Here is a 14,251-nt window from a genome sequence, read left to right on the forward strand (position 1 = left end):
AGATCACAAGTAAAAAAAGTTTGTTCTAACATCCTATAACTGACATATATTTCCCCAAATGGGTCAACAAGATAATTAGTCCTTGTATGAGAGTCTAGACTCTCAGTGTACCATGCATAGTGCACTCCCAACAGTCTCTCAAGGAACATTTGTTTGGGAGTGGCACATCCCTCAAGGACTTGTGAATTTTCTGTCTCCTCTTGCTCATCTAGATGGTATCAGATTTTTATACTGAACCCTCACTTCCTGTGGGATGATTACCTTCAGCAAAGTATGACCCAGAAACCTCTCATCCTGCCTGACCATCCACAGTGACTCCAGTTTTCACACAGACCTGGAAATTCTAAGCTTGAAATGGAGCAGCAGGAGACACTCTATACACACGTAACCACCCAAGACAAAATTTCGTGTCCTGAAGATCCTACAAGGGGCAGGAATAGCATGTAACAGATGTCAAATGTCCATCCATGCTGTGAAACCTCCTCACTACTCCCTCTCAGGATTCCTCCCACACAGTCACACTCAGTCTCATTCCCACATTGCTCTCTCCCAATTCTCTCTTTAATCCTATCCCAACTCTCCTCCTCTTCCACTACTCTTGTACAGGAGTATAGGAATAATATCTTCTAGGAGAAAGTGAGGACTGCAGATGCTGGAGATCAGAGCTGAAAATGTGTTGCTGCAAAAGCGCAGCAGGTCAGGCAGCATCCAAGGAGCAGGAGAATCGACGTTTCGGGCACATGCTGCCTGACCTGCTGCGCTTTTCCAGTAACACATTTCAGTATAGGAATAATATCCTTGTCTAATACAGTCTATCAATCTCAGTTTTAAAATTTTCTGATAAAATTTATTTTTTCCCTGATCTAAATCCGGTGAAGTTTCGCTGGACTTCCTTCAAGTTTAATATAATCCTTCCAGAGGAGCAGAATACAGAATTGTACCCAAAACTCCAGTTGTGGTCAAACTGTAACATAACATTTACTGCTTTCTATTTGAACCCATTGAGATAAAAGATAAGATTCGATTAAACTTTTAGATTTTTTTTGTACCTGTCTGTTATGTTTTTATGATTTTTTTTTTTGTCTGCACTCTTGAATCTTGCTTCTCGTCTATATTTCTTACTTATCTCATCATTTAAAGATTACTGGGATAAATACATCTTGAGTCCAAAAGCGATGATTGAAACTTGTCTCATTGAGCTCAATCCCATTCACCTAATCTAATAATGACTCCTTGCAATTTTCAGCACCACTAACTGTGCTACCTAACTTAATGTTGTCAGCAAGCTTTAATATATGGTTTTGCATTTATTCATTTCAGTCACTGGTGAAAAATTCATAACCCAGTGCAGATATTTGTTGAAAACATATAGTCACATCAAACCAACTGCAGTAATTATCTATTATTCTTGCTCATCAATTTTTGATGTATATCAGAGATATCCCTACTGGAGCATATATTTTCATTCCTTTCAATGGAATCTTGAGCATACCCAATTATATGTCTATGGAAGTCCAACTATAATCTTTTATCTATCATGTTAATTCTCGCAAAATGTTCAAATCAGTTTTGTTAGACATGATTTACCCATTATAAATTTATGTCCTCTTCCCCCAGTCAGGTCATATTTGTCCAGGTTTCAATCGTTTCTCATGGAACTCAGATCCTACGTTGTTCTTGGTGAAAACATGTTTAACACAAATGAGGCTTGTGATAATATTCAGGTTTGACTGCTGTAAAGGATTGACAGCCTGAGAATCTCTCCAATAATTGACAGTAGACTGATGATAAAATGGAATGTGACTCCATCTGCCCCTGTGATCTTCAGAGCTTTGGTACCTCCAGGTTGGGTTTCTGTGGGACTGTGTAAGTTATTAATTAATTACTGATCGCATATAACAATTTTCATTTTCCCAGAAAAAGTCATAACCATTCTGCTGGACAGGTTTCCCAAATACCTACGATCGAAGCGCTTTTGTCTGACAATTGGCATTTGCATGTTGTTTTATTTGTTTGGCCTTATGACTGTAACACAGGTAAGTTGCTCTTATAATTTGTTCTGAGTTATCATGTATTGCTAGATATAACTAGGAAGTCAAAAACTTCAAATTTATTTAGAAATAAAGAAAGACTGTAATTTTGATAGCAGTTATTTTACCATTTGTGTGATAATGTGCAATGATACTGTGGGACTGAGTGACTCTGCCACATTTCCTGTTACTAAATACTGAGCCTGAGATCCTAGTCAAGCTCAGATTGTACCTGAATAGAAGCACACAACTTTTATATCACAAGAATCATCTGTTTTGTGTATGAGACCTGCTGTGTTTTCTGAAGAGCTCATGTCTTATTGTAATTTCAGGCTGGAATTTACTGGATGCATTTAATTGATCATTTCTGTATTGGATGGGTCCCCATTGTAATAACACTGCTGGAACTCATAGGTGTAAGCTGGCTGTATGGTAAGTTGGGAAAGAACTGAAACAATATAAAATAATTCAGGTAAAATTGCCGACACACAGGTCTTCATTGTTCTTCAGAAGACACAAGACAAATGAATTGAATGATATGATTTGGACAGTTCTTCTTCGTATGGGAAAACAATGGGATTAAAAGTGCACTCACTTCAATTATCAAAGATCTGTCCTTTAGTAGTTCCAGAGCTTCCTGCACTGACCACACTTCATCTCAGCGTTTTGCTATGTTACAGCTGGTTGTTGTTGGGGTGAGTTTTTTTGTCTGTGCCTGATAGGGAAACTGTTCAAACATGTTCATCCCAAGTTTAACTGCTGCTTACTATAGAACTCATTCAGTTCCTCCCAATCATCAAGGCAGATGAGAAAAAAAAACGGCTTTTGTATTTGTGATGTTTCCTGTGATCTACTTAAATCCATTTTCCTTCCTTCATCTCTGCGCAGGACTCCCTTTAGGGCTCACCCATTCTGATAACTGTGTCAGTCCATCTCAGTACAGATCAGAACCATGAGCCTTTCTTCGACAGACCTCTTCAGGGTGTATACAAACAGTGTATTTTCACAGTAATTGGGTTCATGACAGGGAACACGTTACTCCCCTGGTTTGACATCCTGGGCAATCTCTTCTCTGGTTTAACCTGTTCATCAGTGCCACCCTGTACAAGATGAACTTCAACAGTAAACAAGCCACCCTGAAGACAGGACAGAGCGAGTGATGGTGTCTCTCTGCTTCCTTGTTCACAGGGACAAACCGATTCATCAAGGACATTGAGATGATGATTGGGGAAAGGACTTGGCTCTTCTGGCTGTGGTGGAGAGTTTGTTGGTATTTTATCACTCCGTGTTTGATGGTGGTAAGGAGATGTTACATTATTACTAAATAAATTGACAAATTGATTGAAATATCAAATAAATGTCAATTAGAAACTTAAGCGTTGGCAAAGTTTTAGAACTAGGATTGATTGAAATTCGTAGACAACAAGACTTCCTAGATTTCCATATCTTAGTAACATGTCTGTACTGTGGCTCTCCACCTCAGTAGTATGGACACTCCTCTGTGTGAGGAGTTAGGAGGAATAGTTAGTTTTCTCCAGAGTCAGTCACAACTCAGAGGAAAGCAGAGAATCAGGGAGTGAAATGTGTTACTGCGTACGATAGAGGGAAGTTACAGGAGGTAGTCAAGGAGCTTCCACAGATAGGAATGCTTGCTGCCTGTGATGATGGGATAAAGACTGTTTGTTTGCTGAATAGCCAAATTGTTAACCAGGGCATTGTGTAGTAAGAGGTAGTCCAAGTGGCGAAGGGGAGTTTATAAGCAAAATGCTGCATTTCTAAAGGGTGTGATATCTTGGAGATCAATTGCATTTTCTACAATCTTAGACAACTTAGGATGTGTGGTGTACACACGGGGGGCACAGCTAAATGTTAGTCATTTATAAAGCAAGGAAAAAGATCAGGAGAGTTTTCAAAGAACAAGTAGAATGTGGAATGTGCTAACACAAGAAGCAGTTCAGGCAAATAGCAAATATTTAAAGGGAAGCCAGATTGTTACATGAGCGAGAAAGGATGAAAGCTTATACAGATAGTTAGATGGAAAGCAGTGGGAGATCGCTTGGAACTTAAACACTTTGCTGGGCATCGATCTGTTAGGCTGAATGGCCCATTTTTGAGTTGTATGTTCTTATGTAAATTAATAATGTTTTATTTTCAGTATTGCTCAACAATCAAGGTGAGAGAATCAATCTCATTGAGCTTATGATCTTGTTCTGTGCAATCATTTTAAACAGGTTCTCTTGTTCTGGTCCTTGACAACGTTTGCCTCACCAACATATGGACCTGTTGAATACCCTGTTTGGGCAATAGCAGTGGGCTGGTGTATGACCATCGTCTGTATTATGTGGATCCCCATTGTGGCCGTAGTGAGAGTTGTCCAAGCTGAGGGCTCCACATTGTGGCAGGTAAGGAAACATGTTGATAAATTTCAGTGAGGATACAGAGATATTTCCTCATGTGGGACAATCTAATGAGGGGTCATAGTTTCAGGATAAGGAGTAGACGATTTACAACAGAGATGAGGAGAAATTACTTTTGTTAATGAGTCATAAATCTATGGAATTCAGTGTGTGGTGGATGCTGAGATATTGAGTATTAAAGTTGATGGGGAGCGCAGGAAAGTGGAGTTGAGACAGAGATGAGATCAGCCATGATCATATTAAATGATGGAGCAGGCTTGAGGAGCTGAATAACCCATTCCTGGTTCTTCTCTTCTTCTGGATTAGTCTCCCAATTGACACTACTGTTTCAGCAAGTCAGCAGAAAATTTGAGAAAATAAATAAACAACTATGCTGGGTAATCTGTTACGTTTTTGTGTGCTGAATCTATATTCATTCAATTATTTAAATATTGTCAATGCGTGCAAATTGAGCGGGATAATATTGTAATGGGCTGAAAACAAGCAAGGGGTGACCAACCCACATTGTTGCTTTCATTCAGTTAACACAAGACCTTCATACTGCCTGCGAATTTAAATGAGTTATTTATTTCTCTGGGTTGGAGGAACACGTCAGTTAGATTGATTAGACAACGAGAGCATGGCAGAGAATGAAACCAATAGCACAGGCTCAATCAAATCTGTACCCATTCTGATTATTCATAGAGATCCTGCCTTCTGACCGTATGCCATGTTTGTGGTGTAGCTATCCTTAAGCTGTATGGAAACAATTGTCCTTCACTGTTGGGGAGAAGTGCCTATGGTCTTGTTTTCTCATACTGTACACTGTACCCACCAAAGTCAAGCATGAAATTTGAATGGCTGTACATCTCACCAAGGCAAGCACCAGTCGCAGGATAGCTGCCTCCTTTTTCGCATTTGAGTTTAGCCCAGCATTGAGATACACATATATTCGTGGCAAAATTTTCAACCCTTGGTTCCTTATCATGTCCAGAAGCACTTCTTATATTTTCTATTGTGTTAAAGTATGCAAAATATTTGTTTAAGCTGTTTGAGGTTTCCTCATGGCCCATTGTAACACTTGTCTCTGTCTGTAATGCGAAAGTGAATACAGCAGATGCTGGAGATCAGAGTCAAGATTAGAGTGGTGCTGGAAAAGCACAGCAAGGAAGGGAGCATCTGAGGAGCAGGAAAATCGACGTTTCGGGTAAAAGCTCTTCATCAGGAATCTCATCATCTTCTTGATGAAGGGCTTTTGCCCGAACCATCGATTTTCCTGCTCCTCAGATGCTGCCTGACCTGCTGTGCTTTTCCAGCACCACTCTAATCTTGACTCTGTTCATAATGTGCCTATGTTAACTTTCAACAATTATTCCTATTTGTCATATCCAGAGAAGAACTTCAGTCATTTTCATATGTCTTGCTGGTTACCTTCCCGACTAATCTCTTACTCCCAATTGTCTGACTTAGCATCCCCTGCGTCCTTCGGCCTACCAGCCTTCTTCGCAACAGATCAATTTGTACGGCTCCTTTGACCTACTATTATCTTCCATTTGTTTGGATTTAAGACTCCCGTCCTCCAGTAAAATGCTGACAATATGAGATAGAGAAATTCAAGATACTGCTGTCATTCCTCCATTAAAGCTCCTGTCCCACAATGCTCCAGTTAAATTCTTCTGATCACAAAGTCTTAGATTCAGTGCAAGCTGTTTCCCAACTGCTTGCTGAGATATTGTTTTACAAACTACATTTTATATATTTAATGAACTTTCCCTCCCCATTGCAACAATGTTCAGACGAGACTGTAAGAGTGGAGGTAGAGAGGAATTTGTTCTGACTGTGCTGTGTAGGGGGGAGCACTGAGGTAGACAGAAAGTTGGGACTATCACCTGTAAGTGCTTTATGATTTACTTTTCCTGTCCTTTCTCGGAGATTAAACCACCTGGGGGCTGCCTCCATGTTCTCAGGAGTGTCCTCCTGCTGCTCACTGCTCCTGCAAACTCCAGCCACAACAAGACAGCTGGCCCCTTGCTCTCTCCATGGGGAGCAATCCCTCCCTTTCAACCCCCTATCACCTTGAGTGTTGGGAAATGAGTCAGAATAGGGTGGGATTGAGGGTTGGGGCAGGGGTTTGAAGGCAGCCTTCTCATACCTTTGTGTCGTCGTTCTTCCATTTTCCCAAGGAAACTAGGACACAGCCATTCCAACTGCTGCTCGGGTCCTTTTAAATATAGGAGAAAGTGAGGACTGCAAATGCTGGAGACCAGAGTTGAAAAATGTGGTGCTGGAAAAGCGTAGCAGGCCAGGCAGCATCCGAGGAGCAGGAGAACTGACAATTTGAGCAAAAGCCCTTCTTCAGGAATGAGGCAGGTGTGCCAAGTGGGCTGAGATAAAAGGTGGGGTGTGGGGAGGAGGAGGAGGAGGAGGGACGCTGGGAATATGATAGGTGGAAGGAGATGAGGGTGATAGGCCAGAGAGGCGGTGAGAGCAGAGAGGTTGGGAAGAAGATTTCAGGTCAAGAGGGTGGTGCTGAATCAGAGGGTTGGGACTGAGATAAGGTGGGGGGGAGGGGAAATGAGGAAGCTGGAGAAATCTACATTTATCCCGTGTGGTTGGAGGGTTCCTTGGCGGGAGATGAGACACTCTTCCTCCAGGCGTCGTGTGGCCAGGGTCTGGCGATGGAGGAGGCCAAGGACCTGCATGTCCTTGGCGGAGTGGGAGAGGGAGTTAAAGCGTTCAGCCACTGGGCAGTTGGGTTGGTTGGTGCGGGTGTCCCAGAGATGTTCCTTGAAACGTTCCGCAAGTAGGTGGCCTGTCTCCCCAATGTAGAGGAGACCACATCGGGTGCAGCGGATACAGTAAATGATGTGTGTGGAGGTGCAGGTGATAAATGTAGATTTCTCCAACTTCACGCCCTCTTGACCTGCAATCTTCTTCCCAACCTCTCCACCCCCACTCCCTCTCCGGCCTATCACCCTCACCTCCTTCCACCTATCATTATTCCCAGTGCCTCTCCCAACCCCCCACCCCTTACCTTTTATCTCAGCCCGCTTGGCACACCAGCCTCATTCCTGAAGTAGGGCTTATGCCTGAATCGTCGGTTCTCCTGCTCCTCGGATGCTGCCTGGCCTGCTGTGCTTTTCCAGCACCACACTTTTCAACTTCTTTTAAATATAGAGCATTTCATAAACAGGTAGAAGCTGTCACTAGGACTGTGGGACTGGGCAGGAATCCTGGAGCAGGGATGAATTAAACCATCATGACAAAGCCCAGCACTGAAACAATGGAACCACTTGGGCTTCCAAATGTGATTTCCTCATCACATTAAAATCAGGATTAATTCATTAGAAGCAGGATTTTGTTTCCAATTCCCCCAGTTAGAGGTTACGCAGCTGGTTAAAATCAGGTAGGAATGTAACATTTTGCTTTTTCCTTCACAGAAGATATCTGCAGCTTGTGCATCAGCCCCTGATTGGGGTCCGTACTTGGAACAACACAGAGGGGAAAGATACAGGAAAAGGCCTGATTCAAGAGACGCTTCGTATGGGGTACAGCTTCTAGCGACACCTTAAATGTGAAATTTTAGAGTAAAAATTTATTTTCAGTGGGTAAACAATTGTCCTAAAATCAACCACTATTCTAATGTACTTCCCATTGTTGTTTCAGTGGGAGTCCCAAATACAGTTTCACTTTTTTAGTCTGTCTGCTTTAGTTTTCTGGTTAAATCTGTTTGGGTTCTGTCCAGCTGACTGCTTCTGCTTCTCAGTTTTGTTCATTTGGCTCTAACTCAACCTTGGGTTCTCGATCTATTCCTGTGAACAACACCACACCCAGAAGCATCCACTGGCTCCACCACCAAGGCTCAGGAGCGGCAGTGTGTATTAGATACAAGACACACTGCAGAATTCACCAAAGATCCTCAGACAGCATCTTCCAAACCCACAACCATTACCATTTAGAAGGCCAAGGGCAGCAGACATGTGGGAACACCACCATCTTCAAGTTCCCCACTCACCATCCTGACTTGGAAATATATTTTCCGTGTCACTGGAATTCCCACCCCAAGGGCATTGTGGGTCAAAACCCAGCAGGTGGACTTCGGTGGTTCAAGAAGGCAGCTCATCACCATCTTCTCAAAGGCATCTAGGAACAGGCAATACATGCTGGCCAGCCAGTGACACCCATCACTACAAATGAATATTTTAAAAAAACTCTATTAAACTGACAATTTGTTTTCTGCTCACTGTGATCTAAACTTCTTGTGGAGCTCACTCTTTCAGACTCCAATATTGTGTGGACATCAATTCTTTTCAAGTTAATTGCTGATGGCTCTTTCTTTCTCTCTCTCTGAAGTGAATCATGTTTGAAATCAGCTTCTTTGAATCTATCTCTTCCCAGTATATCCTGGTAGACTTACCCCACTTAGATGTTCTATCACGATGCTGCCTGCTCACTCGTGTTGAAGCTGTTGGACACCACAAAGAGCTGTGTGACCCTGACTGTGTCTTCAATTGTGAGATTATCTGCTCTTGCCCCAAATCTGTCCAGCTTCCTATTCATCAGCCAATCAAATATCTGACTGGGAGAATTGCTTCCTTCCTCTGTAGCTTCAGGAGGATTCAGCATGGTGACCCAAGGAAAGAAATATCTGACTAAGTGCACTTTGATGCTACTGGTGACACATCCTTGAAAGTACTTATGTGCTGTTATAAATAAATGTTCATTCACACACTCTTAAAATGTCTTCTGTGGTGTCATTGTGGTTGTTGGATCTGGTTAATTCATACCCATTTGAGAGGTCAGACATCCTAAGGATGACAAAGGTTGGAATGGCCCTGCAATGCTCATTGTTCACAAGCAGCTCTCCCTTCCTCATCCGAGTGATAGTCTCAGACTTCATGGATCTTAGCTGACTGCAGCCAAGGTTGACTTTAATTTGGACAACACTGAGGCTTTGAGCAATGCGCAGTGATGATGGTAGGACCCACCCTGCACAGATCATCCACACTTACATGCCCCTTGTGACTGAAAGGATGGAATCTTTGCAGGCAATGCTTTGGATGATCTTTCAGCTTTTTGAGAGAGTGCACTGCCACCCAAGGCTGGGAGATGGATAACAGGCAGTTCACAACTCCACTCTCTCCTCGGACACAGTGAGCCATGCACGAACCCCTGCCTTTCTCTGGTTAAATGCTGTTCTTTCAGATGCTTGATTGAGCAGACTACATGAATTCTGTAACATCGAATCGTAATATTGAAGGTTAAAAAGGTGGGCCTCCGAATTATTCCCAACATGTTGCCTTATCATGAGACAAAAACAGAAAATGCTGAAGAAACTCATTAGGTTTGGTAGCACCTATGGGAAGAAAACAGATTTAACATTTCCAGTCTGGTCACCCTTCATCAGAACTGTAACCAGCATGAGGGACTGAGAGACACATAGAGGCCATTTGCTGACTGAAACCTTAAAATTCACCCAACCTCAGTATTTTGTGATGTTCATGCCCCCTCATCACTGTCTGCTGCTTTCTCCTGAACGGTGAGATGGATCTGTACTGTACAGATACTTTAAAGTAGGGTCCCTTGAAAAAACCACACACAGTCAATTGGATATTCAGTGACGGAAAAATTCAAGGACTGCAGAAATAACCAAGTCCACATCAGAGAATCTCTCCAGTGCAGAAAGAGACCATTCAGCCCAAACTTATCTTCCAAACAGCATCCCATCCAGAGCCAAGCCTATCCCTGTAATGCAACATTTCCCATGGCTAATCCACCCTAGCCCATACATCCCTGGACACTACAGGACAGTTTAGCATGGTCTAAGCTCCTAACATCTTTGGACTGTTGGAGGAAACCAGCGTATCCTGAGGAAACCCATGCAGACACAGGCACAACATGCAAACTCCACACGGGACAATCACCTAAGATTGAAATGGAACCCAGATCCTTGGTGCTGTGAGGCAGCAGTGTTAACCACTGAGCCACCATGCCACCCCTGTGGGCCAATCCCAGGAGCTGTCCATTATATAACCAAGAGGAAGTTATACATTGCAAGGATGTCCAAGCCCAGCTCATTATTCCTGGAAGTGAGTTTTGGTCAGGTTCTGTCTGGCCCTTTGGTTTGGGGCATAGCTCTGTTATTGTCTCTTGGATGGTCCTGATTGTCAACTTAACCACCAGAAAGTTGCTCTCTAGGCTCTGTTGTATCCAGGGCAATCCCCACTTTGTCACCTGCAGTTGTGAAAGGTATCATGTACCACAATGATGCAGCATCCAACCCTTTCTGGTCTATCCTGCAGTTCTCCACCAGAGTCCTCCAATCATGAAAACCTTATCATGGGGAGGCCTATTGTCTGTTCCACTCGGCCCTGGTAGAAGAATGACCAGCATTGTATCTCCATTGTGCATCAGTGTGACGGTTGAATAAAGATGCCCAGAGCCAAGGTTGGAAGCGGTCGGCCTTGTTTCCCGGCATCCATCACTACATTACCTGAGGAATGAACCAAGAACCTGAGAGTTCTCTGGTATGTGTACATCATGGCAGTTCCATGTTATCGAGCTTGCACCTTCAGGATCTGGCAGCTGTGGTCACAACGGAGCTGGACCTTGATGGACTCTGGATTGGTGAACTCTGCAGGTTGGGTGATGGGGCCCCCTCAGTGTTATGTTTGGCAACATGCACCTGGTGGAAGCCAGCGATAGGTGACAAATGCACGGTCCAAGCTGTGTCACTGTCCTCAACGAGGCTCAAGGATATTTGCTGCAGTTTGTTGTAACATTCAGTGTCAAAATTAAGGTTTCTCTCATTTCTCCAAGGTGGCAGTCTGAGTGCTCAGATCATTAATGAAAGCCAGTACATTCTCAGTTACCTGTTGGATGTTCCATTGCAGGTTAACTCTCCATCCATCAGTGTTAATGCCTGAGACATTATACCAGTCAATCCAGGGATGAACTCTTTCAATGTCTCTCTGGTGGTGAAAAGTGCTGCCAGAAAAGTTGACACAACTTCAAATCAGTCTTTGGTATCTACACTGCGTAGAGGCTGGAAAGGCCCAGACCATCTAATACAGACCCCCCACTACTATCTTTATGTCCAACACACCCTCTTGCTCACTTGTGATGCATGACTCACCAGGTCATAAGCCAACACTTTTCCTTGTTGGTCTCACTGAGCTGTGTGTATCTGAGGTGGTGGATGGTGTGCAGGAGTCCTGTGATACTGTTTCCTCAGAGTGAGTGACCGCCTTCATCGACCTGAGCACCAACTCTTGGGGCAAGCTGGAAGGGCATGCAGGAGATGAAGCAAAATTTAGAAGATGAAGCAAGGATTCCAAGACATCATATTTCAATGACAGACAGTAACTTAATGTGAGTCAGTGCTGTTTACCACAGACTGGTGTTGAAGCTCAAAGCTTACTTGGAGTTTAGAACTTAAATCAGTAACTTTAAGTCTGAAATCTCTTAGAGATGGCAATAAGACCATAAGATATGGAAGCAGAATTAGGCCATTCAGCCCATTGAATCTGCTCTTCCATTCAATCAAGGCAGGGCTAATAATGTCAGTTGACGCCACTGCTGCATGCCAAGTGAGATCAGCCAATTAAGTAGTGGACTGGTTGGGCCCTAGGATCTGTTTCCAAGCTGTGTCACTGAGTTTTTGACTTAACTGGTTTGCCTAATTGCTTGATAAGTGATTGATCTGAAATCCAATCGAGTAAGGGTAGTTAATGGAATGACGCAGAATAGAAACTCTGAGAGCGGGCACCCGGTACGGAGGAGGGAGGGCAGGTCCGAGGACCTCCTCGTGGGTCTGCTCCTGGGCCTGGCCAAACTGGCCATCAACAGGTCCAGGCAGCGGGCCGTGGAGGGGGTCGTTAGGGCCGACTGCCTGCCCCTCTTCCGGGGTTACGTTAGAGCCCGGGTGTCCTTGGAGAAGGAGCACGCGGTGTCCACCGACACCCTGGAGTCGTTCAGGGAGAGGTGGGCGCCGCAGGGAGTGGAGTGCATCATTTCTCCCTCCAACTCTATTTTGATTTAGTCCCGACCCTCCCCTTCACTGTTTTGCTCACACAGCATTGCCCTGTGGTTTGAAGGGCAGTGCTTGTCACTGGCCACTCGGGTGTCTTTCCTATCTTCCTGGTGGTGGGAATTGAATAAAGATTCGTGCACTTTGTGTCTTTTCACTGTGTCTCACACCTGCACACACACACCATGGGTGCTGGGGAAAGAATAAGCACTACCGCACTTAGGCGGTAGTGTGGGGATAAAAGAAAAAAAAAAAAAAGAAGAAGAAAAAAAAAAAAAAAGCAGAGGGTGTTTCGGCCCGAAAGAAAAAAAAAAAAAAAAAAATAGAAACTCTGAGAGCGGGCACCCGGTACGGAGGAGGGAGGGCAGGTCCGAGGACCTCCTCGTGGGTCTGCTCCTGGGCCTGGCCAAACTGGCCATCAACAGGTCCAGGCAGCGGGCCGTGGAGGGGGTCGTTAGGGCCGACTGCCTGCCCCTCTTCCGGGGTTACGTTAGAGCCCGGGTGTCCTTGGAGAAGGAGCACGCGGTGTCCACCGACACCCTGGAGTCGTTCAGGGAGAGGTGGGCGCCGCAGGGAGTGGAGTGCATCATTTCTCCCTCCAACTCTATTTTGATTTAGTCCCGACCCTCCCCTTCACTGTTTTGCTCACACAGCATTGCCCTGTGGTTTGAAGGGCAGTGCTTGTCACTGGCCACTCGGGTGTCTTTCCTATCTTCCTGGTGGTGGAAATTGAATAAAGATTCGTGCACTTTGTAAAAAAAAAGAAAGAAAAAAAAAAAAAGATATAAGCAGGAGAGGAGTATTGCTCTCTCAAAAGGACACTGCTTGTCACTGGCGACTCGGGTGTCTTTCCTATCTTCCTGGTGGTGGAAATTGAATAAAGATTTGTGCACTTTGTGTCTTTCACTGTGTCTCACATCTGCACACACACACACCATGGGTGCTGGGGAAAAAAATAAGCACTACCGCACTTAGGCGGTAGTGTGGGGGTTAAATTAAAAAAAAAAGAAAAAGAAGAAAAGAAAGAAAAAAAAAAGGGAAAAAAAAGAAGAAAAAAAAATAAACAGGAGAAAAAAAAAAAGAAAAAGAGAAAAAAATAGAAACTCTGAGAGCGGGCACCCGGTACGGAGGAGGGAGGGCAGGTCCGAGGACCTCCTCGTGGGTCTGCTCCTGGGCCTGGCCAAACTGGCCATCAACAGGTCCAGGCAGCGGGCCGTGGAGGGGGTCGTTAGGGCCGACTGCCTGCCCCTCTTCCGGGGTTACGTTAGAGCCCGGGTGTCCTTGGAGAAGGAGCACGCGGTGTCCACCGACACCCTGGAGTCGTTCAGGGAGAGGTGGGCGCCGCAGGGAGTGGAGTGCATCATTTCTCCCTCCAACTCTATTTTGATTTAGTCCCGACCCTCCCCTTCACTGTTTTGCTCACACAGCATTGCCCTGTGGTTTGAAGGGCAGTGCTTGTCACTGGCCACTCGGGTGTCTTTCCTATCTTCCTGGTGGTGGGAATTGAATAAAGATTCGTGCACTTTGTGTCTTTTCACTGTGTCTCACACCTGCACACACACACCATGGGTGCTGGGGAAAGAATAAGCACTACCGCACTTAGGCGGTAGTGTGGGGATAGAAGAAAAAAAAAGAAAAAAAAAAAAAGAAGAAGAAAAAAAAAAAAGCAGAGGGTGTTTCGGCCCGAAAGAAAAAAAAAAATAGAAACTCTGAGAGCGGGCACCCGGTACGGAGGAGGGAGGGCAGGTCCGAGGACCTCCTCGTGGGTCTGCTCCTGGGCCTGGCCAAACTGGCCA

At 44.5% G+C, this 14,251-nt stretch overlaps 1 protein-coding gene and 1 pseudogene across 4 annotated transcripts in view; one reads left to right on the forward strand and one right to left on the reverse strand.

Moving 5' to 3' along the window:
- The window catches only part of LOC140495744 (sodium- and chloride-dependent neutral and basic amino acid transporter B(0+)-like), an 80,270-nt gene extending 71,120 nt beyond the window's left edge, over nt 1–9,150 (forward strand). For all 4 annotated transcript variants that reach the window (XM_072594794.1, XM_072594795.1, XM_072594797.1 and 1 more), the window contains exons 10-14: nt 1,918–2,036; nt 2,363–2,462; nt 3,219–3,328; nt 4,262–4,432; nt 7,867–9,150. In XM_072594794.1, coding sequence (XP_072450895.1) covers nt 1,918–2,036; nt 2,363–2,462; nt 3,219–3,328; nt 4,262–4,432; nt 7,867–7,998 — 632 coding nt within the window. In that variant the 3' untranslated portion in view covers nt 7,999–9,150. The remainder of the gene's footprint in view (nt 1–1,917; nt 2,037–2,362; nt 2,463–3,218; nt 3,329–4,261; nt 4,433–7,866) is intronic.
- The window catches only part of LOC140495621 (sodium- and chloride-dependent neutral and basic amino acid transporter B(0+)-like), a 228,720-nt pseudogene that overhangs the window by 109,156 nt on the left and 105,313 nt on the right, over nt 1–14,251 (reverse strand).

This window comes from Chiloscyllium punctatum, chromosome 25 (assembly GCF_047496795.1).
Source record: "Chiloscyllium punctatum isolate Juve2018m chromosome 25, sChiPun1.3, whole genome shotgun sequence".
In the NCBI taxonomy this organism is placed as follows: Eukaryota; Metazoa; Chordata; class Chondrichthyes; order Orectolobiformes; family Hemiscylliidae; genus Chiloscyllium; species Chiloscyllium punctatum.